We start from the raw sequence: 25,869 nt of genomic DNA on the forward strand, positions 1-25,869 counted from the left end.
ACAGGCAGATCAACTGAAAACCACTGCTGAGGGGAAGCAGCTGGTGAGAGAGGGGAGGGCTGCAGTCATAACAATTGTCATAACAATGAAAATCCTCTTTGGAATTCTTTCAGTTAGTCATGCTGGTCTGTTGTAAAAGAGAAATCGCATATCCTGAAGTTTCAAAAAGTAGGGCCTGTATAGGGGTCAGACTAAATATTTGTGCAAAGCAGGAACTCCCCAAGAAGCCAAAACTCCCTTTCCTCTAGAAGCCATACATTTTTATTTATGAAAGACAGGCTGGAGCCCTACCTGGTGGCACAATCTCTTCCTGTCTGCCTCCAAGATCAGACCAAATCATCTTTGCATGATATGTCTCTGGAAGAACCCAGAATAAATTGATAATCCAGGTTCCAGGGAGGGGACCTATCTATTTGAAGCTTCATGTCATAGATTTTTAAAAAGATAATATCTTCATGATATAGAAGGAAAAAAAAAAGATTTCTAAATTCCACTGGAGATATCAAGAATTGCTCTTGCTCTGCACCTTTTAGATCTGCAGCCAACCAACTTTTTCCGTAAAGGACCAGATAGGGCGTGTTATTAGAGGCTTTGTAGGACTCAGGGTCAACAATTCAACTCTGCTCAAAATCAGAGTTGCACAAAAGCAGTGATAGAATGTGTAAAGGAATATGTGTGGCTGTGTGCCAATAAAACTTTATTTACAATAAAAGGGCAGAATTTAGCCTGTGCTCAGTTTGCCACCCACCTGTTTTAGGGTGTACCTCCTGTGAATGACAAAGAATGTATACTTGTGTTCTTTACTTTTAATTTTTACCTAATTTTATTGAAATAATGTTGATTAAAACATTATATAGGTTTCAGCTGTATAGCATAAATTGACATGTTTTATGATCCCCACCAAAAGTCTAGTTCCCACCCACCACCATACAATTGATTCCTTAACCCAGTTCAACTAGTTCCCCCTTCCCCTTTTCCCTCTGGTACCTACCATTTTGTTCTTATAATCTAATATTTTGTTTCTGCTTTGTTTTGTTTCTTTAACTTCCATGTGAATGGTATTTGTGCTTCTTCACCTGATTCATTTCACTTAGCACAGTAAAATAGGTCCATTTCTGTGGCTGCAAATGTCAAAATTTTCATCTTTTTTATAGCTGAGTTGTATTCCACCATTTATACAATGTCTTACTCTATTCATCTGTCAGTGGACTCTTTCAATATCTTGGTTATTGAAAATAATGCTGCAATGAACACAGGAGTATATATATCCCTACATATTAGTGGGTTTTTGTATTCCTTGGGTAAATACTCCAAAGGCTGCCCTCCCTGGTAGTGCAATGGGTTAAAGTGCAACACTATGAAGCTAGCCACAGCCACATCAGTGTGGGTTCAATCCCTGGCCCCGGAGGTGACCCACATGGCACAGTAGACCTCTCCTGTCTCCCCGCTGCTCCCCTCAGCAGGGTAGTTCCTCGATCTGCCTGTTCTGCTCCCCTGTCTCTGGTAATCCTCTCACCAACACATCTCTGGCCTGTACCCAGTTCTGTACACATAAAGGAGTAAATCTAAAAAAAGAGAGAGAGAGAGGGAGACCTACTTTCAGTCTGAAGGTTTAAAAAGAAAATACTCCAAAGACACAGAACAGGCAGACTCGCACCACTGAATTTCTCGTCATGTTTCTCGTCTCTCACCTTGTCTTGGATGCCCTCCTTGTGTGCAGAACCACAGTTGGAGGTGGGGGGACGGTGCTGAGTACCAATGTCTCACACCAACCTTGAGATGGCAAAGAAGTGCGAGTAACTAGTTCTTTTCAGTTCAACAAAATAGAAATTTCAAGTAAGAAATACAGCAACAAAAGTGACATTTACAAATAGAACTAGATGGTTTATAAAGAAAATAAAAGAATAAGCCCCTTCAGCTTCGGCCTCATCTGAGTGACAATCAACTAAAAGTCTAGGCTGAGACAAGCAAGTGATGCCCCATGAGGACAGGCCAGGTGACGTGCCCACCTGCCCACCAGGCTGAGAAACCCCACTGGGCCTCTGCTCTCAGCCCACTGTAACCTTGGGGTGGGTGCAAATGTGGATCAAACATTTCCCAGCTTTGCTCAAGCAGCCTTCCTTGGTCCCCCCAGTTTGTCATTTTACGTTCTCTCACAAGTCATTTGTCCTTATTCTTTGACACTCCTATAGCACCCTACATATACCAAATTAGAATCAAGTACTTCTTTGCCACTTGATTTGTTTAAAGCCTATCATCCCCTATGAGACAGTCAGGTTCTTCCCCAGCACCTGATGTGCTGAGTGGCTAATGCTGAGAGCTTGAGAACCATTCGTTGAGTGAATGACATGTAATAACTTCATTTGCTTGGGACCCTCCCCCTGCTTCTCCATCTTAAGCGGTCATGCTACCACCACCCTGCGACTCACTGGATTCCAAGTTCAAGGGATAACTCTTTAGGAGAAAAATTTCATGTAGCAACAACAAAGAGGCTAGTTTATTGTTTCTTACTTTTTAAAAAAAAAAGATTTATTTATTTATTTATACAGAACTGGGGTACAGGCCAGAGATGCGGAGGGTGAGAGGATTCACCAGGAACAGAGTGGGGAGCAGAACAGGCAGATCGACGAAGTACACTGCTGAGGGGAGCAGCGGGCGGGTCAGGAGAGGTCTGCCACGCCTTGTGGTCACCTCCGGGGCAGGCGGGAATCAAACTCATGCAGACGTGGCTTAAGCTTCTTAGTGCTGTGCTTTAAACCGCTGCATCACCAGGGAGGGCCCTAGTTTATTGTTTAAGTGTCTTTCCTTCCAGTCCATTTACATGCACCATTAACCCGCAGTGAACGCACTCTGTTTGAAGTGACTTTTACAAACCATAATCATTAAAAAGTGAAAACTCCTATTTAAGCCAAACTCCCCCTTTGTGATATTAAAGCACCCCCTCTGCGCTGAGTCCCTCCATGAGGCCTATTCCAGCTTTTAGCCTACCTTGTGTGCTTTTCATCTAGAACCTCTTGTGATCTTCAAGCTGTAATTTTCACAAGTGGAGCCCTAAAACTCCACTTAATATTTTTGTTTACCAGAATTATTCATTTCATTCTGCAAGTGTTGGTAGATTAATTCTCAGTAGCATCTTATAAAAGAATGCTATAACACCTCACAGTATTAAAAGAAAAAAGTAAATGTGCAAAAGACAGCCAATTAACTGAGCAGTTAAAATATTTCAATCAAACATGAACACAAGTGATGAGTTCACACACATATAAGAGGGAACATTGGGATGCACAGCACCTGAGAACATTGGAGATCGGGGCCGGGACTCGGAAGGTGCAGGAGGGGAAGGCAAGATCCTGTCTTATTTTAAAATTTGATATTTTGTTCATTATTCATTTTTTAAGTTGATTCTTCTTCTAGAAGGTTAATTAAAATACTATTGCTGAGGCCCTCTCTAGTGGTGCAACACGTTAGAACACAGACAGCTCTGCAAGCCAGCAGTGGTTTCTTCACTGTGAGTTCAATCCCTAGCCCCAGAGGTGATTCACATTGTGCGACAGACCTCTCCTGATCTGCCCGCTGCTCCCCTCAGCAGTGTACTTTGACGATTTACCTGTTCTGCTCCCCACTCTGTCTCTGGTGAATCCTCTCACCCCCTGAACCTCTGGCCTGTACCCCAGTTCAGTATGCATAAATAAATAAATCTCTAGGCCCTCCCTGGTGGCGCAGCGGGTTAAAGCACTGCAACTGAGAAGCTAAAGCCACTTCCGCATGAGTTCAATTCCCACCTGCCCCGGAGGTGACCACATGGCGTGGCAGACCTCTCCTGACCCGCCCACTGCTCCCCTCAGCAGTGTACTTCGTTGATCTGCCTGTTCTGCTCCCCACTCTGTCTCTGGTGAAGCCTCTCACCACCCCTGAGCCTCTGGCCTGTACCCCAGTTCTGTATGTACAAATAAATAAATCTTTAAAATAAATAAATAAATATATAAATCTTTAAAAAAAAATACTGCTGCATCATCTAATGTTAAGCAGAATTTCCAGATAACCTAGGAATTCTATACCTAAATATATACCTCAAAGAATTAAAAACAGGTATTTAAAGGATATTTACAAGTGAATGTTCACTGCAGCATTATTCTAATTGGCAAAATGTGGAAACCACTCAAATATCCATTAGCAAAGGGAGAAACAAATCATCTTATGCCATTTGATGGAATATTATTCAGATGTAATAAAAAGAAAGAAATACTGACAGATGCTATGGCATGGATGAACCTTGAAAACATGAAGCTGGGTGCAACAAGTCCAATATGAAATGTATATGAAATGTCACATGTTGTATGATGCTACTTATATGAAATGTCCAAAATAAATTAGTCAATAGAAATGAAAGATTAGTGGGTACCAGGGGATGGAAGGAAGGAGGGAGAAATGGGTGTGAGTGTCCATGGGATGGGGGATTTATTTTCAAGTGATAGACTAGCTTTGGAAGTAAATCCAGGTGGCAGTTGCATACCATTGTAAACATACCTAAAACCATTGAATTATCCCCTTAAAAAGGGTTCATCCCAACTATATACCAGAGACATTTTACGGGGGTGAAATGGGGAATGGGATAAAAAAATGGAGGGGAGAGCGAAGTGCACAGGACTATGTTGATGGCACACGGGTGAATTGGTGGTGGGAAGCCCACGGGGACTACAACTGAGATGGAAAAAGGCACAGAATGATGTAAAAATAAACTACTATAGGGCCCTCCCTGGTGGCGCAGCGGGTTAAAGCAGCGGGTTAAAGCACAGCACTGAGAAGCTAAAGCCGCTTCCGCATGAGTTCAATCCCCGCCTGCCCCGGAGGAGATCCACATGGTGTGGCAGACCTCTCCTGACGCGCCCACTGCTCCCCTCAGCAGTGTACTTCATCTATCTGCCTGTTCTGCTCCCCACTCTGTCCCTGGTGAATCCTCTCACCCTCCTCATCTCTGGCCTGTACCCCAGTTCTGTATGAATAAATCAATCTTTAAAAAAAAAAAAAAAACTACTATATTATTTTTAAAAAAGGGGGGGTTCATTCTGTTAGGTGAATTTCACCTTAATTTACTAAAGATCTCTCTGCTCTTGATTCCTGAGGGGTATTAATGTTCCCTGAGTTCCGTGCCTGAGGGGCCTGGCTTGTAATCTTTCACTTGGACCAACTCTTTAGTTTTACCTTTAACCAGAAATGAGCTGGGTGAGAAAATGAAATAAGCCGGGGACATACACTAATCAGTGCTTGAGTCCAGGTAACAGAATAATTAATCTCTGGTGAAAATCAGTGATGGCAGCTGCCCCACTACCCTTCTCATGCAGCCCTTTGAGGGCTCCGCCCTCACACACCCACAGAACACCAACACACTTTCTCCCCAGCAAGGTTGTTGGGAAAAGTTTAATCAGCTACAGAATGTTGAGGGAACCAAAGACCACCTCTGCAGGGGCCGGAAAGGACCCCTTTGGTCCTGCTTCGTGGAAGTAGGGACTGTCGGGTTCCCTCAAATGCTTGACATCCCAGGTTTAGTGGAGAACAGAGTGATCAGACAAATGTGTGGCGATTCCTTCAGACGCTTCCTTCACCTAGGCTTCAGTTACTTCAGAGGCTTAAAAACAAACAGACAAAAAGAGTATGAGAACGCAGCCAGGAACAGAACAGCCTAAGTCTTCAAAGTGGCTCCAGATGCGCTTCGCTCCATGTTGGTTTGCTCCTGAAGGTCTCCAGGTGCGAGGCTCACCTACCTGGAGCACAGCTCTCCCCAGTTGAGCATGGATATTCTGCCTCTAAGTGAAATGGGGAGGCTGCTCGCGCTGGAGCGACCAACACTTCACAAGGTTTCCAAAAGCTTCTGTCTGTGCTAGAGAAAGCAGCTCCCCGGGCTAGAGAGAGCAGCTCTCCCAACCCCAGCTGGCCACCATCCCTAGGGTTAGTGATCACAGGCACTCTCTGACTCTAAACTTTAATTTAATAAAACTCTGCCAGCTGCTTCCCCCTCTAATAAAGGCTAATAGAGCCACGGGGAAAACAGGCAGCCCGAGGAAGCCGAGCCAGTGTCTCACAGCTCCCTAGGAAGAGTGAAAATACTCTTATTCTGTACAAATCCAAGGAAATCTGCTTTTCCACGAGTGACCTAGTCTGGAGGTCAGCAGACTGTTTAGTAAATAAGGACTTGTGGGAAGGACATAGTCACCCCCGTTCCTTTGTGGAAGGTCTCGGCCGGCGGGGCAGAGTGCAAGAGCCATCAGAGACCGGGTGTCCCACAAAGCTTAAATATGCACCATCTGCCCTCTGCAAAAAGTTAGCTGAGCCCTGAGCTATGCTACCACAACCCTAATCACAATGGCCTACAGGTCCCCACCATCAGGGACGCTGGCAGATCTACTCCTGGCCGCCATCATTCCACGCCCCCAGGCTCACAACTGGCTGCCAGCTTCAACAAGTGAGTGCCAGTTTCCCCAAAGCACCAGCCTACTAACTATGTCAGTCAAACAGGCGCACCCCAGTGAATGGGATCCTGGGCGGCGGATCCAGTAACACTCTCTTCTCACCAAGGCAGCCAGTCCGGGAAACAAACCAGCATGCAGGGTCCCACTTACCCAATTGGGCTGTGGCAGTATTCCAAGCCATGTGTTAGTTTCAGCTTATTTCCAACTCCGCTAGCCTTGGCTCTGAGAAGCTGTCATCACTGGCATCGCTGTATCTATCACTAGATAAAAGGAGGAACACATTTGGCATGGTTATTTTAAAAAACAACAAAAACAAACCCTGGACATTTCTTGCACTTAGAGTTCCAAAACTTTCCGTAATTAACCCCCAGCTCAGAGGAATATTCTCTCACACTTGACTCAGTCACTATAGGCCACATACAACAGCCTCCTGTGTCTGACCAAGGCCTGGGGCCCTTGTTCTCATCTGAAATCGGAAGTCACCTATTCAGAAAGTATATAAAAGCATTTCATTTAAGCTCAAAATTTATATTTATAATCTTCTGAACACCACTGATCACTTCTGAACATTGACAAAAACCCTGCAAGAAGATTGCTCCTGCCCCTTTTCCTGATCAACCAGAGCCATTATGTTAACAAACTGATTTAAAATGAAAGCCTGAGCCAGTGGGGCCATTTACCTTCTGTGACTCTACACTGGTCAAATGAGGGTCTAAATCTCAGTGCCTGAGGTTGGGCATCACCTAGGCCTGTGCCTACTGATCTCAATTTGTTCTCAAGTGCAATGACCGAACATAAAATAGTATCTGGGCTCTCAGAACTTGTTCATTTTTTCACACTTCCAACAATTGTTTCCTTTGGCAACAGGAAATGAGTTAGAAAACACAGAGTGTAGCTATGTATCCCCAATGCCCTATCCTTTTATTCAGTGTAAGCTGGGAGCCGCCTCTGTAATCCTCTGAATTTGAGGATTACAGCAGTTCCCCCAGACAAGACAACTATGAAGGGTCATTCAAGGTCAGCAAACACCAGGTGGAAACTGAACTTGGTCATCCTACAACCCAAGAACTTCTCAGCAGCACACATAAAAAAAGTATCATTCTCCCAATTCACCTTGAAATACTACCTACTTCAGATCTTATTTTCACTATGATTTATAGGTTAGCAAGGATAAAGGCTTTCCTTTTGCAGAGGCCCAAAATTTTAGAAATTATTGCATGATTATATTACTTTCAAATTAAGTACTTTACTGGATGCTGCAACTACCCTGAGTCACACGCAGGATTCCAAAGAGAATGCGTTATCAGCACAGATGGCCCTGTGTTGGTTGGATTATTCCATTAACACACACCTTCTCTACGAAATAGCTTTGCAACTAGACTTTTGCTCTGAGCTGCACACTGAGATTAGGGTTCCTTTTGCTTGGTCCCAAGTAAGTCGGCAAGTCAATCAACTCCACCAGAGTTGGTCCACGGAGACAGCCTTGCCGGCACGTGTTTTATGCCCAGCTGGGCCCTAGCCTTGGCCAAAAGTCTAAAATCTATGATAGGTGAAAATCCACTCTTATAAAAGGAGGATAGAAACATGGAAAACCCTATGCTGACAGATCAGAAAACAAGGATTTACTCTAAATATATTATGCAAATATTGATAAATACACAAGAAAGTCATAAAAGACATTCTGTGTTCTGGTTTGTTTGCTCCCTCTCTTCCTTGTTCTCCTCCCTGAATTTTGGACAAAATTCTGGAGGGAGGGGTATGTGTCCTAGAGTATAGAGAGGAGAGAGAAGATTAAGAATTGGCAGTAAAGGCTTGTACAAGTCAACATATCCTTAAAAACAACCAAGTACAAGATACTACCTAGTTAGATGTTAATTCAGGAAAATCACTTCTATTATTACAAAAGGATTCCCAATAAAGGAAAAAGAGGACTATCTGAATTATGCTTTTTTAAAAAAACTGCCTCAGGGCCCTCCCTGTGTTGAAGTGCAGTACTCTGAAGCAATAAGCAATTCGCAGCCACTATAGCACGAGTTCAATCCCCGGCCAGGGAACTGACCCATGTGGCACAGGAGACCTCTCCTGTCTCACCCACTGCTCCCCAAAGCAGTGTATGTCAGTGGATCCACCTGTTCTGCTCTACTCTGTCTCTGGTAAATCCTCTTATGCCCCACACCTCTGGCCTGTACCCCAGTTCTTGTATGAAAAAATAAAAACAAATCTTCAAAAAAAAAATTAACAGCAACAAAAGTGCCTCAAAAGTTGCTATATCCCTACCCATGCATTCTCACTACACAAACACAGACTCTGTCCTGGATCTCTGCGGTGTCTCATGTCACAGAATTAGTAGAGAAAGGAGATTTGGAACTTTTTCTTTTTTTAACAAGACTTTAAACATTTTTAAAAGCAGCAGCACACATACACACACACACACCCCTGACACCTGATTTGACACCAACTCCAAACGTGGAGACCTTTCCTGGTGAAGTTCCACTAATAAACCACATTTGGTAACCCCTTTCTTTGGGGGTTAAACACTGACTCAGAGCGACGGGACACCCTCCAGCACTGCCAGATGCTACCACCAAGAATGCTGGTCGTCTGACTCCTCTGAGAGTCTTGAGAGTCTAGAAAACTGTAGGTTTTTAATAGTAAAACCTACAGCTCACCAAAATATTATGAAGCTCAAACGAAAACGGATAAAAAGTGTGCTGAAAACTACATAAAAGTATGAGCCTTGCTATTCACGGGGTTACCTATTCCTGCTGGAATCTAACAGTCATGCAAAGGGACAGGCACGTGGTTTCAGGACTGTTTCCTGCACTGGGAGCAGTTCCCGCCCCCATCTGTTTCCCACCTAACAGCTGTCTGAGGGCTGGCAGTGCCAAGCACTGCCAATGCCTCAAAAAGGCACAGCTGAAGCTAGCAAAGTCAGGCTGGACCTGAGCTGACTGGCGAAGGCAAATGATAGGCTCGATCATTTCCTTTTATACATGTCAGGGGCTGGAGTCATGACAATAAAGCAAAACATGACCCTCAACAACAATCAGTAAAGTAAGCAGCACTGCTTAGCGTGATTTTACAGCATTCCCGAACCAGCAAAGAGCAAGTGCTAGACTTACAGTAGGGGTGAGCATACCCATGGGAGCAACACCGCATCCCACACATTCAATAAATGGTGAGTGCTTCCTTTGCCTCATACAGAACAGACTTAAAGAAATCCATTAGATAAAATCACCTGGGGATCTTTTCATTTCATTGAAGACATCTCAGCTCCGTCTGAAGACTAACCCAGCTTTTAAAATTATCATCTGGACACATAGACACTTCTTAGTGGGAGAGCTATTAGTGGGGTCTCCCATGCTACATTTATGAAAAGCCACAGGGTACAGACCCATTCAGCGGGAACTTTTGAACCCCCATCTCTCCCATAAGGTAGCCAGAAAGACAGCATAGAGGTCTGAATTAAATCAGTTCAAATCAAATCGAACGTAAGACGTCATTCCTCACTGACACATATGAGCCATGCCACAAAGGTCACATGCCCAGGGGGCTAGTGACACTGCACTGAATTGTGTAAATGATGGGATACTACTAGCACGACAGAAAGTTCTATGGACTGCGTGGCGATCAAAGCAGGTGAAGGGTGATTTTTATGAACAAATCATAACCACATGCGATGGTCCCTCTTGTCGCTTCCTTTTAAAAAGCTGTGTGTGTGTTTGGTTTTAACGGCTGGCTCTCTAGTTGATTAAAACCACAGTATGTCTCTGTCACGCATGCGTGTGTCCCCAAATCGTGGAAGCGCTCCTTGAAAACAACTCTCTGCTGCACTATTTTTATTTTTATTTTACACACTATTTCTTCTCAGACAAAATCACCGGCAGCAACATGGGAACCACTCTGCCTACAGCCCCGGCTTAACTTGTAAGACTCGACCAAGCTGGTGGTCCTCATGAGCTTCTGACAAACAAAAGGCTTGTTGTGGTCAATTGTTTGTCTATGGCTCCTACTAAATTCCCGACATAGGCAAACATGTCTCCCAAGGTGCCAGGGCAAGGGCGGAGCCATGCCCTCTAGAGCTCACCTTTTATTCCACCCCGAGGTAGTCATTCAACTCTTTCTTCTTCATTAACTGAAAGAGGTGGTTGGAATTTTAAAAAAAAAATAAATCTAACAGCAGACTCAGGATCTCCATTAAGCCTGAGGCCTGCCAGTACTTTCTATCAAAACCCTTTTCATGTGGGAAAAGCATGTTTTAAAACAGGATGCTAAGCGCACAGCTCTCCCCAATGCACTGTTACTACTGTACTGACTTCCTTCTCAAAGAGTCCCTAGAAGCCATAAAATATAAGAGCGATGGCATAAAAACTTAGTATGCTTTGAGTGAGTTTTGCATGGAATAGCAAATGACAGAATGCAACCCCAGCGGGGTATTAAAAACGCCGCGGTCTCTACTACTATTACCCGAGTTCCTGGTAGCAGCACCTGGCAGTGCTGCAAGGAGTCCTGTCACTCAACCCAGGGCACCTCTGAGCCAGCGTTCAACCCAAGGAAAGGGGGAGCCAATCTGGTTTCTGAAAGGTTTGGTGCAGTAAGGAGGATGCAAAGAAATAGTGAGGCTAGTAAAACCAAAAGTAGGTTTATTTCTGCACTCCAAGGCAAGGTTCACTGACCCCCAGAGTTGAGGTCAGAGAAGGCGCACTGAGGGAAGGGTAAGAGGGGTTTTTATAGGCCTAGGAAGGGGGAAGAAATGGCCAGGTGGAAAATTTTGACAAGGAACTGCAACATATTTTTCTGTCCTACTTGTAAAGTTGTGACAAACACAAACAAGTCATGAGGTGATTGCCCCCTATTATCTGCTTCTGCTTGGGGCAACTGCCCCTTCTGGTGCCTGTGTTTGGCTGGTGCCTGACTCTTAAGTTTCTTAGTGCAACTTCCCCAGGAAGGTCTCAAGGTTTAGAGTTGGTGTCAAATCATAAGTGGGGCGGGGGGAGGGGGGGGAGCTGTTTTAAAATGCTTAAAGAATTGTTAAAGAAACAAAGCAAAAAGAAATCTTTTTTTTCCTTCAGTTCACTTCTGCTTGAAATGTAACAAAGAGGAGAAAGTATTATTTCTCTATCCGTTTAAAGCTTACAAAACACCATTCTCAACTGTTGCTCGCAGCAATGCTCAAGGAGGAAGCTCATGGGCTTGAGGAGTGGGGGTTTGGGAAAATTCCCCAGTAAGTGGCAGGTGAGGATATTAAATCCATAGCACCCACTCTATTCGTGGACACTGTACCCACAGAAATAAAATCTATCCACCAGATATGCGAGAATCCCCTCGGGAACAATAATCAGATATCATAAATGTATTAAGGGAAAAACAAAAGAAAAATAATTCCAAATTGAAAACAGAGCTGGAAAATGAGCCTGAATTCATGCAAGTGTCCAGGAATGAGGGCTAACTCTGCCCAGAGGAAGCAGTTCACACGCTCTTAGCAATGGAGGGGCCCCCAACTGAGACGGCACCTATTCAGTTTGGTTCAATTGTCATCCTGACAGGATATGGATTGCTATTCCTACTCCCCTAAGCTGTTCAGGAATGTTTACCAAGAGCCAGAGAGCAGCATTAGTGAGTGGAGACAAAGGCATTTAAACCCTCCAGGGAGGGCCCTTATTGGTGGGGCAATCAGTTAGATTCCCCCCCACACCCCCCAGGTGACCCACGTGGTGCAGCAGACCTCTCCTCATCACCCACTGCTCCCCTCAGCAGTGTACTTCTGTCGACCTGCCTGTTCTGCTCCCCACTCTCTCTGGTGAATCCTCTCCCTACACCTCTGGCCTGTACCCCAGGTCTGTATGCATAAATAAAGAAATTTTTAATAATAATAAAAAGAATCCTCTAGGGGCTTGGGGTGTTCTGAATGGATTTGTGTGGTCAAGGGAAGGAACTGGGCATTTAAAGCTCCAAAATATGGTGGGGAGATCCTTCTACCAGCAGAAGATGGGTCAAGAGGAGAGAATCTGGAGAGACCAGGCAGAATGCTTTTGCAGCAGGTAAGAGGAGACCAGAAGCCAGGTGCAGAGTCACCAGTCCCTGACTGAACGCTGAGTTTCCTAGCTCAGAAAACTGTGTCCAGCACTTTACATTCCATATGAAACAGCACCTTCATGACTGCTGTAGCAAGTGTGTGACTATGGTCACCTCCTTTTATAAAGAAATGGGTGCACAGAAGGGTGAGATCGCTGCCAGCTGGGAAATGAAAGAGCTGGGTTGAAGCTTAGCAAGGCCACCTCCAAGGCCTGCTGAAGACCAGGCCACGCCCCCTAGCAGCACTGCAGAAAACAAGGGGTCCCTGCAGCAGGAGTCTCCAGGACTGCTGACTGACTTGGGTGCATGATGTGGATAACGGGGCTCTGGCAGGAAGACGTTTACTCTGATATTGTCGAAATCATGGGGACCTGGGAGAACAGGACAAGCTGCAGCACGAACACTTCCCACACTATTGGGGCTGCACAATTGTACCTCCCGAGTCTTTACTAGCTGGGGGTTCATACCTGAGCACCCCTAGAGGAAAGTCGCTGGGTGGTAGACTTTTGGGTTACAAATGCCAGGAAATGACATCCAGTTGGCATGTCTGTGCAGCTTGCCAGGAAGTGGGTGCATAGCTCCCATCATATTCCTGGAAGGTTGTCTGTGCCCATCACACTCCCCGCTGAGAGCCCTAGGACAGGTGAGGCACTCTGACTCAATGACCACTGGTTCTCTCAAGCCCAGCAGTGATGAGAATGACAAAGCTCTCAGGTGAGATGTTGAATGAATGCCAGCTGGACGGCACTACACACTGGGAGCAACTTGCAAAAGCCCCAGGGACGTTGCGCGTCCCAAACGCAGACTTCTGTAATTAGTAAAGAATCCTCAGCGATGCTGTCACAGCCTGTGAACATCCTGTTTCCCACAACCTTTCATCCAATGGTTCCGGCATCAAGGAAGATCCTCATTTGACCCAGTTATTACAAGGCAGGTTGTGTCGATATTTTTAATTGGCCTTTTTTTTTAAAAAAAAAAAAAGATTTTGGCCCTCCCTGGTGGCGCAGCGGGTTAAAGCACAGCACTGAGAATCTGAAGCCACTTCCGTATGAGTTCGATTCCCACCTGCCGCCTGCCCCGGAGGAGACCACATGGCGAGCCAGACCTCTCCTGACCCGCCAGCTGCTCCCCTCAGCAGTGTACTTCGTCGATCTGCCTGTTCTGCTCCCCACTCTGTCTCTGGTGAAGCCTCTCACCGCCCCTGAGCCTCTGGCCTGTACCCCAGTTCTGTATGAATAAATAAATAAATCTTTAAAAAAAAAAAAAAAGATTTTAGTATCATTATGGAATTTCTTGAAAATTGTGACGTTATAATATTTCCACTATTATGTTGGATGTTCTAATTGTCCAAATGAGGCCAGCAGTTCTTTTAAATCAGCTTCTGTGAGTTATATGAAACTTCCTAATTGGTTTTTAAGTCTTTCCTTTTAAGTCCAGGAAAATGGGTGTTTCGATGGTGGGGGTGGTGGGGTGACATACATATGAGGAGGTGAGCCCCATTTCCCCTAAACTGTATAACCAGTGTTACCTCAATTGCATTAAAAAGTTCTAGAATGACAATAACTTCAAGAGACCCCCTAAGATGTTAGTAACTGCCTCTCAAGTAACACTAGGAGCAGTAAGTCAGTTACCTGGGAGACAGTTTGCACCCCCGTTGTAGGTAGGCATTCAGATTCCCAGTTGCCGCCAGTAGTAGGCCCAGATATGGCGGGGAAGGCTTCATCGGCCTAGAAGAAAACTCAGGATGGAATTGGACACCAACAAAATAAGGGTGATCTGAAATGAGAACAACCACATGCGATTGAGGCAGGCAAGCACAAGAACTGCTTCAGACATCATATCTCTGAGTAAGGAAGCCGCGAAGCACTGATGAGTCACCGGCCATCATCATAGCCAGTTACGTTCATGATGTGTCTGCACAGCAGAATTTCAGACTGTGAGACAGAGCTCAGTCAGCCACCCGGCCCTCTCCTCGGAGAAGGTGGCAAAGCAGGTGAAGTTAGGCAAGACTTTCCATGGCAAGGATTTTTGCTTTCCCCAAACCTCCCTCTCTGTGGTGCCCCCCACGCCTGAGGCCCACTTTCTCTTACCGCTCTCTCTTACATGGCTTCAGGAACCAACAGGCTCCTCTTTATTCCAAGGGAAGAATGTCCCAGAAATACAGGCAGCTCAGCTGCTTGTCTACACTGGCACCCTTATTCAGCCTTCGCCAACCTGTCCTGGGTCATGGAAACTCTCTGAGTGACAGAACAATGGCTCCTCAACACAATACTGGTGGTCACGGCTCAAGCTGGTAAGAGGCCAATACCTTTTTATTTTCTTTCTTTTATTTTCTGTATCTTACGACTCTTTGCAATGAGCACCTATTACCTATACTAGCAGAAGGGATAATGAAGCTGTTTTCATATTGAGGGAAATAAACTCTGGAAGGAGCAATTCAAGTCCCCCAAGATGCAGTAGGGGCAGAAAAGTAGCTTTTCCCAGCCATGTGGAATCCCCTGTTTTAGAATGAAAACATTTTCAAATCTGGATTCCAGATTCTTTCCCTAATTAGAATATCACAGGTTATGCTTATTCCCAGGCCAGAAAGCAAATCCTAACTAGAGAGGCAGCAACACCCAAATCCCACAGTCGCTACAGTACAGAGCAGGGGCAGTGGGCTGTAGCCCCACTTTACAAATCCTTTGTTACAGATATATACCAAGCTAGAGATCATAAAAGTAAACAGCATAGGTGCACACACATATACTACATATATAATAGAAGTATCTATAATTTTAAACCTTTCGGTGAGATATTTTATCAAATCATTTAAAAATCTCATGTGGAATTCACAAATGCCCATCACATATCCTGGAGACCCAAAACTGCAGTAGTGAGCAAATGCTGATTGAACGGAAATGTCCAGTCCCTTAAAGGTTAGCACTTAAAGCTTTGCTACACAAAATGCTAGCCCCTAAGCCACATGTGGCTACTTCAATCCATTCTCATGCTCAATAGCCACATATGAATACCATACCAAAAAGAGCAGAAGAGCCCCATCATTGTAGCAGGTTTTACTAAACATCTCTATAGCCAGGAAAAAACAGTGTAAAAATCCTCTGTATCACACATAGGGAGAAGCCTCCTTGAATCAGAGGGACACTCGGATCTGAGAACTTGGGAAGGGGAGTTCCAGCTTCACCTGGGAATGTGTCCCCGTCAAGGAAAGACATCACCCACACTTAGAAAGGAAATTAAGCAATGTAGCCTTAAATTTTAAGGTGCAGTGACGGGCCCTCCCTGGTGGTGCAGTGGGTTGAAGCACAGCACTATGAAGCTATCGTAGCCACTGCAGCATGAGTTTGATCCCTGGCTAGGAGAGTGACCCACATGGCGCAGCAGACCTCTCCTGTCTCCCTGCTGCTCCCCTCAGCAGTAGATTTCAGTGTATCTGCCTGTTCTGCTCCCAACTGTGTCTCTGGTGAATCCTCTCATACCTCTGGCCTATATCCCATTAAAAAATAAATCTTTAAAAAAAAAATAAGATGCAGAACAGCACTGAGGGGTGTGTTTGAAATGAGCGGATAGTATTCACATGTTTGTGCTACGACAGACAGAATCTGCACCATGGATCATGGTCACAGGCAGGGACAGGATATTTGAATGAATGAATCATTGCTCTGAATGAGTTGATTCAAACATCCTCAATGCCAGTATAAGTAAAGAGGCTAAAACGTTTTTATTTTGCTGATGTTCTACCAGTTGATAAAACATCTTTTAAGTAACGCTTTTAACTGCTTTGAGCCAAATTAGACTAATCTCAAATTTTGGAACACCTTTGGGAAGATAGGGACTCTTGGATATGGTTTCTAAAGTGTGGCTAAGATCAAACTCTGCTGGGAGATTTTCCTTAATAAAATGAATTCCTTGCAGTCAGCTTTGAAACATTTTACAGCAACTCTCATTTCCTTTCCAAACCACATAAAATTTGAAAGTGTCAACGGGAATCTAAACCCTTGCGATGAAAGAGGTTTGTTAGTCTTTGCTGATGATAATAAGAATCAGGAGAATTAAAAGAGAATAAGCACTTGAATGAAGTAGACAAATAGTTATATCTTGGGAAATTCCTTGCCCTCTGGCATGCCACTTACTAGACTTTAGCACTAGACACTGATCCACATGAAAAACATGTTCAATGATGGGCATTCCCATTAGAAAGACTGTAGGAAATACGTCCTTCCTATTTAATTTAAAATTCTAGGCATAGATGGAGGATCACAGGTGGACTGTCCGATGAAAACAAGAGGGACAACAGAACTCCACAAGGGACAGACCCTACAAATCCGGGGCAGGAAATGTATCCTCTTTGCACTCTAGTCTCCTTTCTGTAAAGTGGGAATGACGTCACCTGCCTTGTGAATGACATAAGGCATGCAGACACCCTAGCGAGGGGTCTAGTGAGAAGCATCTAGTGCGTGCGCACTCAATGTCCATTGCTTTCCTTCTTTCAGGGTCCGGGTAACATGCTACTGAGTTCAAAGAAGCCTTCTCCAACTTCAATTCTCCTCCCTGCTCGGAACTCCTGAAGTACCTGAACAAATTAGAGACAGAAAAAGAGAGGAACAGAAAGAGGAATTTGAAGTCGAAAATAGTGACATGAGCTAAGATGGAAAAAGGTTAGAAAAAGAGTAAGTTATCAGGTTATGTGGGGCCTAAGGTACACGAGTTGAAAAAGTTGGTTCTAAAAATGTATGCTGCCATTTTCAGAGCATCCTGTCCACACTAAGCATTCCATAAATCAGATTGGTTCATCCAACAACTTAGTGTCTCGTGCCCTGCTCAGTCAGGGCACCAGGCTTGCTGGAAGTACAGGAAAGGGGCAAATCTGCAGGCAGGAAAGAGCTTGAGGACTAGTCTGGGTCAGAGTCGCCAAGTGCTGGGGCTGGGGTAGTGATGCTATCCCAACAAAGCTACAGGTCTTGACAATTGATTACAAGCTGGGGTGTAAAGGGAAAGAGGAGCTCATGAAGTTCAGTTTCAAGCCTCATGATCAGTGATTCCCAACCAGAGTGAATGTGATGCTCAGGGACATTTGCCAACATCTGGAGATGTTGTGGGTTGTCACAACTTGACATGGGCAGGAAGGGAGAGGGAGAAGTAGGCATTGCTCTGGCATCCAGAGGGTGGAGACCGGGGAGACTGCCAGCCATCCCACAGTGCACTGTGCAGTGCCCACATGAAGAATCATCCCACTCCAAGCATCAATGGTAAGAGTGAGAAACCCCACATTAGGAGATTAATGATACCTTAATGGAAAGTCAGGAGAAAGAACTAATTTGGAGAGCATGTAAATTTCATTTTAAATAAGTTGAGGTGGGAGTGCCAGGAGAATATCCAGATAGACAAATAGGTCATGCAGACACCTGAAAATGTTAAGTTCAAGTTAGTTCAGTGAAGTGCACATATGTGGGTCTAAAACAGGCACTGCCATACATTTCTGCACAGGTCAAGTACAATTGTACTAGGCTTTATGGACCAGAAAGCCTCTTTGCAACCATCTATCTCTGCCATTGCAACATAAAGTCAGCCACAGACAACACAGAAATGAATGCGTGTAACTGTGTTCCAACGAAACTTTACTCATGGACACTGAAATTGCACATAATTTTCATGTGCCACAAATACTATTCTTTGGTTTTTTTTTTTAACCATGTAAAGATATAAGGCCATTCTTAACTCATGAGCTGTCCCGAACAGTCAGCAGGCTGAATAGGGCACACAGGCCATGGTTGGCTTCTCTTAGGCTAAGAAGGTCAAGAGAAAGAGCTAAGATCAGCTGTTACCATGGACTTCCCGTGTCCTTGCAGTTCTGAGTGACAAGAACACAGCACCCCCTACCCCCAGCTCATAACAACAGATGTAAAGTGGCTTGTGCTTATGCTCCTGAGGATGTCCCTGCCCAGCACAAGCAACTTTGAGGAGCTTCCTCAAACAGAAGTTCCATCCCTTTGCATTGGGATAGGTCTGAGAGCAGTGATTAGTGTTCACAAGTGAAGTGATTGGCCGGTGTCTGACCTCAGAGCATGAGCAATAGGGAAAGGCAGACCCCAGGTGGAAGGAGGGTCCCGAACGCAACAGACGTCAATGCTGGCCCCCTGCAGTCAGGCTCTGGGCCACTCTTCCTCCAAGGAAGAGAGAGCAGAGCACTACGATGGTGGGCTGCCCACCTCGGTCACACCTTCTAACCTAGAGGGGAGTGACAAGAGAGGTCCCAGAAGGGCAGGATGGTAAGGAAGCATAGTCCTGGCAAGGCAGGCAGGCTTGGCACCACAGATCACCCACCAGTGGGTTCAACTCACAGGTGCCCAAACGGTGAACAGGTACAGGTGGTCCGATTTTTCAAGCACTTAACATTCAGTGCGTATTATTTCTATGGACATGCGTATTTAGTTCAAAGGTGAGAGGGGAGAAGCGAACAAATGGGTCTCGAGCTGTATCTTCATACGTACAGGCAACAAAGGATGCCAACATTCTACTTACTTGCCAGTTCAATGATTTCCATCCTCTCACCATCTACATCCTGACCTACAAAATTTAAATCTTTCTTCTCAAATTGGTTGATCAGCCGAGGGTTCACCTGGAAAAAGAAAGAAAGTACCTTTGGTGGCATGGCAGAACTCTCCCGTCCCACCCACTGCTCCCCTCAGCAGTGTATTTCAATCAGTCTGCCTGTTCTGCTCCCCACTCTGCCTCTGGTGAATCCCCTCACCACCCACACCTCTGGCCTGTACCCCAGTTCTGTATGCATAATAAATAAATATTTTTTAAAAAGAAAGCAGGCCCCTCCCTTGTGCTGCAACAGGTTAAAACGCAGCACTGTGAAGCTGTCTGCAATCATCGCAGCACAAGTTCAATCCCCAGCTAGGGAGCTGACCCACAGGGCACAGCAAACCTCTCTTGTCCCACGCTGCTCCCCTCAGCAGTGGATTTCAGTCAATCTGCCTGTTCTTTTCCCAACTCTGTCACTGGTGAAGCCTCTCACACCTGTCCAACCCCCCAGAACCTCTGGCCTGGACCTTAGTTCTTGTATGCATAAATAAATAAGAAGGAAGAAAGGAGGGAGGTAGGGAGGGAAGAAAGGAGGAAGAGAGGAAGGAAGGGTGGGTGGGTCTTTGGGAGCAGAGTAACCCAGACGTAAGTTTATGAAACTGCACTTCATCAGCACACTGTGTTTTCCATTTCAGTGGTACTCTGACTTGGAGGCCATGTCGCTGGGTACGTAAAGTTGTGCTGGTCTGCAGCCACACGCACAAATTTTGTATCGCTTCACAGTAGTTTTTGCAGATAAAGCAATCGCAACAGGGAGAGCATCGCCTGCAAATATTGACCACTCCAAAATTCAACCCCCAACGCTTATTATTTTAGACTCATGATGAACCCCTGGGAGCCTAATCACAGGTCCTAAACCTGGGAGACCAACTCTTAGCACTCAAAAAGGAGCTACAGAAAGTCAGTTTAGGATGCAGATATTCTGATTGGGAGCCCTAGGAACGGCTATTTATAGTTGTCCCCAAGATTTATGTGTAATTGACTATCTCTCCCCAAACCACAAGTCTGCTTGAGGGTTGAAATTATTTTATTTCCCTTGTGATGAACTGCAATGATTTCTTTACTTATCATTACAAAAAAAGCTCTAGAGAGAAGGTTGGAGCGATTTTTCTCCTAAAATATTGCTTGTAAAGGACAACACGATGGCATGGGCCTTAGACTCTTCCCCCACTCATCCCTCTCTAACCCTTTCCCAACTTTGGGCTGCCTTTTCAGTCTCTCCTCATCGAAAATGAAGGCAGCATCTCACCTGCCCTTCTTTTTTTTTTTTAATTTTTTTCACCTGCCCTTCTTAATCTTAACTCCGCATGCTTTATTTTTTTTAACATTATACCAACTGTCATTTTTGTGATTATTTTTTCCTTTTGTAAACAGCTTTATTGAGATATAATTCATATGCCATGCAAAGCATACAAGTCAATGTTTTTTTAATAGAGGATGGCAATTATCACCACAACCATTTCCAAAACAAATCCTGTACCCTTTATCCATCATCTCCCAATTCCCTCATCACCCCCAGTCCTAGGCACCTGTATAGATTTGCCTATTCTGGGCATCATATATTCATTGACTCATATAGTATGTGGTCCTTTTGATAGCTTCTTTCACACAGTATAATCACATGGCACTAAGCCTCAAGTTCAATGTGGACTTCCCAAGAGGTTCCCAAACCCCAAATCCATCATATGGTAATCAGAGAGGCACCCCTATCCCAAGAGGCAGTTGGTTCCCTTTCAGAAGATGCAAATGTCCCTTTCCCAAACCTGCTAAAATAGAGGGCAAGAGGTTAAGGATGAGGATGATGACCTTGTCCTGGCCTAGGACACAGAAGTTAGGGTAACATAGAAGCCCATTTAACCAATGTGCAGCTACTTAATGATTTTGCCTTTGGGAAAGCAAGATAAAACAGAGTCTCCCCATCTCCATCCACTTCCTCTCAGAAATCTGGGAACCGCCTCCACCCCTCCCCCCGCACTATGGATACCCGGGGCCAGTGGGCCAGCTTTTCCAGAAGCCCTTGTCATCATTGGAGCTCCTTGTACTATCGTTCATGTTCCACAGTAATCTAGCATCAAGGTCGTACCTCATACCGGTGTCTGTGTCTTTCTTCTATAAAAGGAACATCACCATAAAGTTTCCCTGTGAAGATAAAAGAGTGAAATTAATACCAGCCTTGTAGGCTTAAGAACCGCATCCCTGGCACACGTGCAGAGGAAGCCTTGTTGATCTCAACCCATATACTTGAGGCCCAAAACTGAACCAGCCTGTGGCGATGCCTAGACATTTCCTTCTCTTACAATACAGCATGGTGATGACTTCTTTGAGACCTTGAGGTAGTTCTCAAGTAAACCATCACATTGCCAGAAGTAAGCCCACATAGCAAGAAGGGAGGTGCACCCTTACCCAGATCCACTAGTTGTGTGCTCTTGCAAAGCCCCACCTATGGGACTGTCGAGACCATGGCTTGCATGCAGATTCTTTAGGGATTCATTTTACTAAAGAACAAAAAACCAAAGGAGGGCAATGAAACCAAAGACTTGCCCAAAGCCCTGCCCCTGTGGCAGCACAGCAAGGCCCGCAATCAGGCCTTCTTACCTAGTCCAGGACTGTCTCCACCACCACACCAGCCATCTGCACCTCCACATGGCATCAGTCACACTGGGGGGAAGCCCTCCTTAAACGCATGCCTATTTTTATACCCTAACTTTGACTTCTAAGAAATTCTTGTAGTTTGCTTTTCAATTTTTCATTTTTTCCCCTACCACTGGCCCTTACACCCATTACTTCTTCTCTCCCTCTCACGCCCTCTCAGCCTCGAGCAAGTGGGTGACAACAAGGAAGCAGGGGGAGCGCCAAGAACCATTCTGTCAGCACCAGCCCTCTGGACAGCATCAGACAGCACACCATGGGACCTGCCCTTGGGGCTGGAGTCTTCAGAGGGTTCATGTCAACCAGCAAGGAATCAGCTCCAAGATGCCATAGGATCACGGAAGATGATCCTATAACTGAGAGTGACCAAATGCCTCACGTCTTAACTGAGAGTGACCAAATGCCTCACGTCTCTTTTGAGCTCCTGACTTGGAGCTCAAAAAGACAATGCAGAAGACTGTGTAGGGTCACAGGATCTGGTATGATGGATGATGATGACTGAACTCCGATATGCAATCCTGTCCATACAGGCTGAGCTTTCTGTTAATGAGTTTCAAGTGTGCCTTTCAGAAAAACAGTAGTGGTGGGGGCAGGGAGTCCCTCTAAGAAAACACCGCTGAGCAGAGCTCATTCACCACAGATCCTTTATATTCAATCCGCCAGTTCATAAAAATGAACTGGAAAAATAAGAGCACAAGTGTGCCTAGTTGAAAAGAATGGGAGCATCTCCATCATCAGGAAGTTACCAAAAGAAGAAAAGTCGTTGAAAGACCAGGACCTAACTTGGAGAGGCTTCTGATGCCCTCTGACCTCTGGCTTGATCCTTTCCTTCCCGCCTCCTTCACTACAACAGATAATTTAGCACGTCCAATCGAAAGCCTGCCAGCATTAGTGGAGATGGTGAAGAAAATGGCAAAGAAACTCCAAAGAGGGAGGGAGGCGATTTCAATTTGAGTCATGGGGATGAGCCAGGTATTTGGGTGCTTCCTGCTGCCTGGCTTCAGGCAGAGTCTCTTTGCTAAGACAGCTCAGAGTTGATGGGGAGTAGACCTGGGAGATGTAATGACTCTGGAACTATGTTGCCTGCCTTTAAATTCCACTACACTGTTTAATGGACATGTAGCTTGTGCAAATCATGTCACCTCTCTGCCTCAGCTTCCTCATCTGTAAAATGGAAATTATGACAGCATCCACTCACAAGGGTCTTGTGAGGATTCAATAAATCAAAATATGTAGATAATGATTCAATAAATCAAAATATGTAGTACCTAGAGCAATAAGGTAAGAAAACCCTGTGATTACTGGTTCTCTACACTATGGAAACCAAAGAGGAGTGGAAGCTAGAATGTAAGCTCTACAAGATGACAGACAAGCTGGGGGGCCATGCGCACAATTCTTGGGGCCAGTGGCTTGAGCCCCTTGCTTCCTCCACCACTCCCTCTCCCTCTCCCTCTAACACCTCTTATCCAAATCCCCCAGCCCCACCCTTTGCAAGCTGGCATTCCTTCCTGCTATTTGACTGAGGCGTTCTAAAACCCAGCACCTCTGTCCTCAGTGACCTCTGCTCCACTGAGAACTCCCCCACCCCATCTGCCCTGCTTTTCACCCTTAACCAGGGACACCTACCCAACACTGTACCCTCCTGTCCTCGCACCTTCACTCCCCTGAAGTCCTTGCCCACACGTGGCTGACTTCCACCCTATGCCTTCTGGTCATGACCTTTCACCTGGGCTCCACATCTTCTCCAGCAGGCTACAAGAAATCACCCAGTGCATCCACAACAGGTAAAAATCACTGTCTGACCAGCTTCATGACGTCCTTTCTTTTGGCAGAACCACCTCGCTTTTACACACCATCTTTGAGCTACAGCAGCATCTTCATGTCATTTGCTCTTAAGATTGCCCAGAGATGTTATGTTGTGTTAAGCAGGCATTACAGCTAGAGTCTCCGTGTGTGTGCTGGAATATGCTGGTGTCTACCTAACCCAGAGATTCCAAAAAGGTTGCCAGGGTACAGCTATTTGGTGTATTTGGCTTGTATGAGATTGGCAAACAGACAGTGGTTTAAAATACTAAAATAAGTTACCAATATTTAAAAATCAGGAGATTCCTCATAAAACTATAGCTTCTCTTGAAAAAAAATTAGAAAACTGGCAACAGTGAATTCAGTTTCTCGTGCATCTATCAGCGGTAGCAGTTACTCCTTCCATTGGCCAATTTTCCCCAGTCCGCACCACTCCCTATTGCCTCTAACCCCTAGGCCCAATGGAACCACGGCCACTGATGAGCTTAAGCTATTGCCTTTCCCACCCCTGTTTGGCTCATTCATATCCCTTCCCAGGTGCTACTGACCAGCTGCTCAGTCCAATGTGGTGCAGTGTTTGTGTCCTTCCTTGAACCAAGCACCTGGTTTCAAATTGGTTTTCAGAAACCAGGGGTGGGGTCTTTACTTTTTGCACCCCACTCCAGCCTTCCTCCCACAAGAAGTTCCTCACAAAACCTATTAGCATCAGACAGCTTTCTGCTTGGGTATCCCCAGACACCCAGATTTGTTTGGGTTTCAACAGGTACTCTTTAAGGCGCAGGCATTTGGTATAGTGAGATGGTTAAGAGTTTAAGTTCTAAGGTCAGTTTGGTGCCTTCCTAAAAGTGACTTCATCTTGTTATTAGTCCTTTCTGGGGCCCTTCCTGGTTGCACAGGGATTAGGGTGCAGCATTGCAAGCTGGCTGTAGCCACTTCAGTGCCAATTCAATCCCTGGCTCCACATGTGACACACATGGCACAGCAGCTCTCTCCTGTCTCGCCCACTGCTCCCCTCAGCAGTGTACATGTCAATCCACTTCTTGTGCTCCCCATTCTGTCTCTGGTGAATCCTCTCACCACCCCTGCACCTCTGGCCTGTACCCCAGTTCTGTATCATAAATAATCTTTTTTAAAAAGTCCTTTCTGGCCCTCCCTGGTGGCGCAGCGGGTTAAAGCACCACACTGAGAAGCTGAAGCCACTTCCGCATGAGTTCGATCCCTGCCTGCCCCGGAGGTGACCACATGGCGCGGCAGACCTCTCCTGACCCGCCCGCTGCTCCCCTCAGCAGTGTACTTCGTCGATCTGCCTGTTCTGCTCCCCACTGTCTCTGGTGAATCCTCTCACCGCCCCTGAGCCTCTGGCCTGTACTCCAGTTCTGTATGTACAAATAAATAAATCTTAAAAAAAAAAAAAAAAGTCCTTTCTTTGGTGCAAAACGCAGCTGGGTCCTGGGGTGTTGAGAGGAATAAGTGGAGTGATGATCCCCGAGGTCCTAATTACTGGTACACAGTCATGGTCAGCCATACCTTTCTCCTCAAGTACTTTCAGATTTTAGTATGTCTTTCCTTTCACTTTTATAAAAACACCTATTTTTCAAGTACCAGCATTCCTCCCCTTTGCCTAGTTTTCTTTTTTATGTTTTTTTCTTACCTTACTTTTCTAGTATAAAAATGCTAATTTCGTAGTTTAAAAATGCTAATCCTGGCCTTTAACTCTACAGTGCAGTGTTACATTCTTTTTTACTGCTTCTCTTCTCACCATTTAGTATTCTTACTCCATTTTAAACATCTGTTTTCTTACATCTTCTGTATTCTTCTGTGAGACTCTATTTGCAGGTGGGTAGCAGGGAGACCAGAACTGAGGGACTAGAGACACCTACCAGACCAAGGAATGCCTGTCCCCCTCTTACCAGGCTCCCTTCCCACTGCCTTCATGGGCTCATTGTTCATACTAGGTCACTCACGCCATTCACCCAAGCTGTGAGAAAATCACAGGTCAGTAGAACAAGTCCTTCACTTTTATGATCCTAACAGCCACACTTGAACCCTGATGCTTCTTCGGTGCCAGTTTCTGTTCTAAGGACCCAGGAGTAGACCAGACCTAACCCTCACAAGAGGGCCGAGAGGCAGGAGGCATGAACTATTCTGATGTCTGTCCTCGCAAGCTGAGGACGAGCATGGAGAGTAGCGCCATAGTCAGTGAGGGCCCCTAAAGGGGCAGTGTGGCTCAGGGGTTGGGCGGCCACCACCCCACCAGATCCCCACCCCACAGTCCCCCACCCCA

The 25,869-nt window shown here is 45.5% G+C and overlaps 1 protein-coding gene across 2 annotated transcripts in view; it reads right to left on the reverse strand.

Moving 5' to 3' along the window:
- Window positions 1–5,408: 5,408 nt before the first annotated feature.
- CTPS2 (CTP synthase 2) overlaps window positions 5,409–25,869 on the reverse strand; it is an 85,498-nt gene continuing 65,037 nt past the window's right edge. Inside the window, exons 15-19 of one of the 2 annotated variants that reach the window (XM_012730396.1) lie at window positions 21,217–21,272; window positions 19,065–19,161; window positions 14,174–14,318; window positions 6,618–6,727; window positions 5,409–5,626 (exon numbers count right to left, since the gene is read on the reverse strand). In XM_012730396.1, the coding sequence (XP_012585850.1) occupies window positions 6,658–6,727; window positions 14,174–14,318; window positions 19,065–19,161; window positions 21,217–21,272 (368 nt within the window). In that variant the 3' untranslated portion in view covers window positions 5,409–5,626; window positions 6,618–6,657. Of the gene's footprint in view, window positions 5,627–6,617; window positions 6,728–14,173; window positions 14,319–16,684; window positions 17,116–19,064; window positions 19,162–21,216; window positions 21,273–25,869 lie in introns of those variants that run through there. The other variant, XM_012730397.1, reaches the window with a different exon arrangement.

Source organism: Condylura cristata, unplaced genomic scaffold (assembly GCF_000260355.1).
Source record: "Condylura cristata isolate star-nosed mole 26May11 unplaced genomic scaffold, ConCri1.0 scaffold00027, whole genome shotgun sequence".
Taxonomy (NCBI): domain Eukaryota; kingdom Metazoa; phylum Chordata; class Mammalia; order Eulipotyphla; family Talpidae; genus Condylura; species Condylura cristata.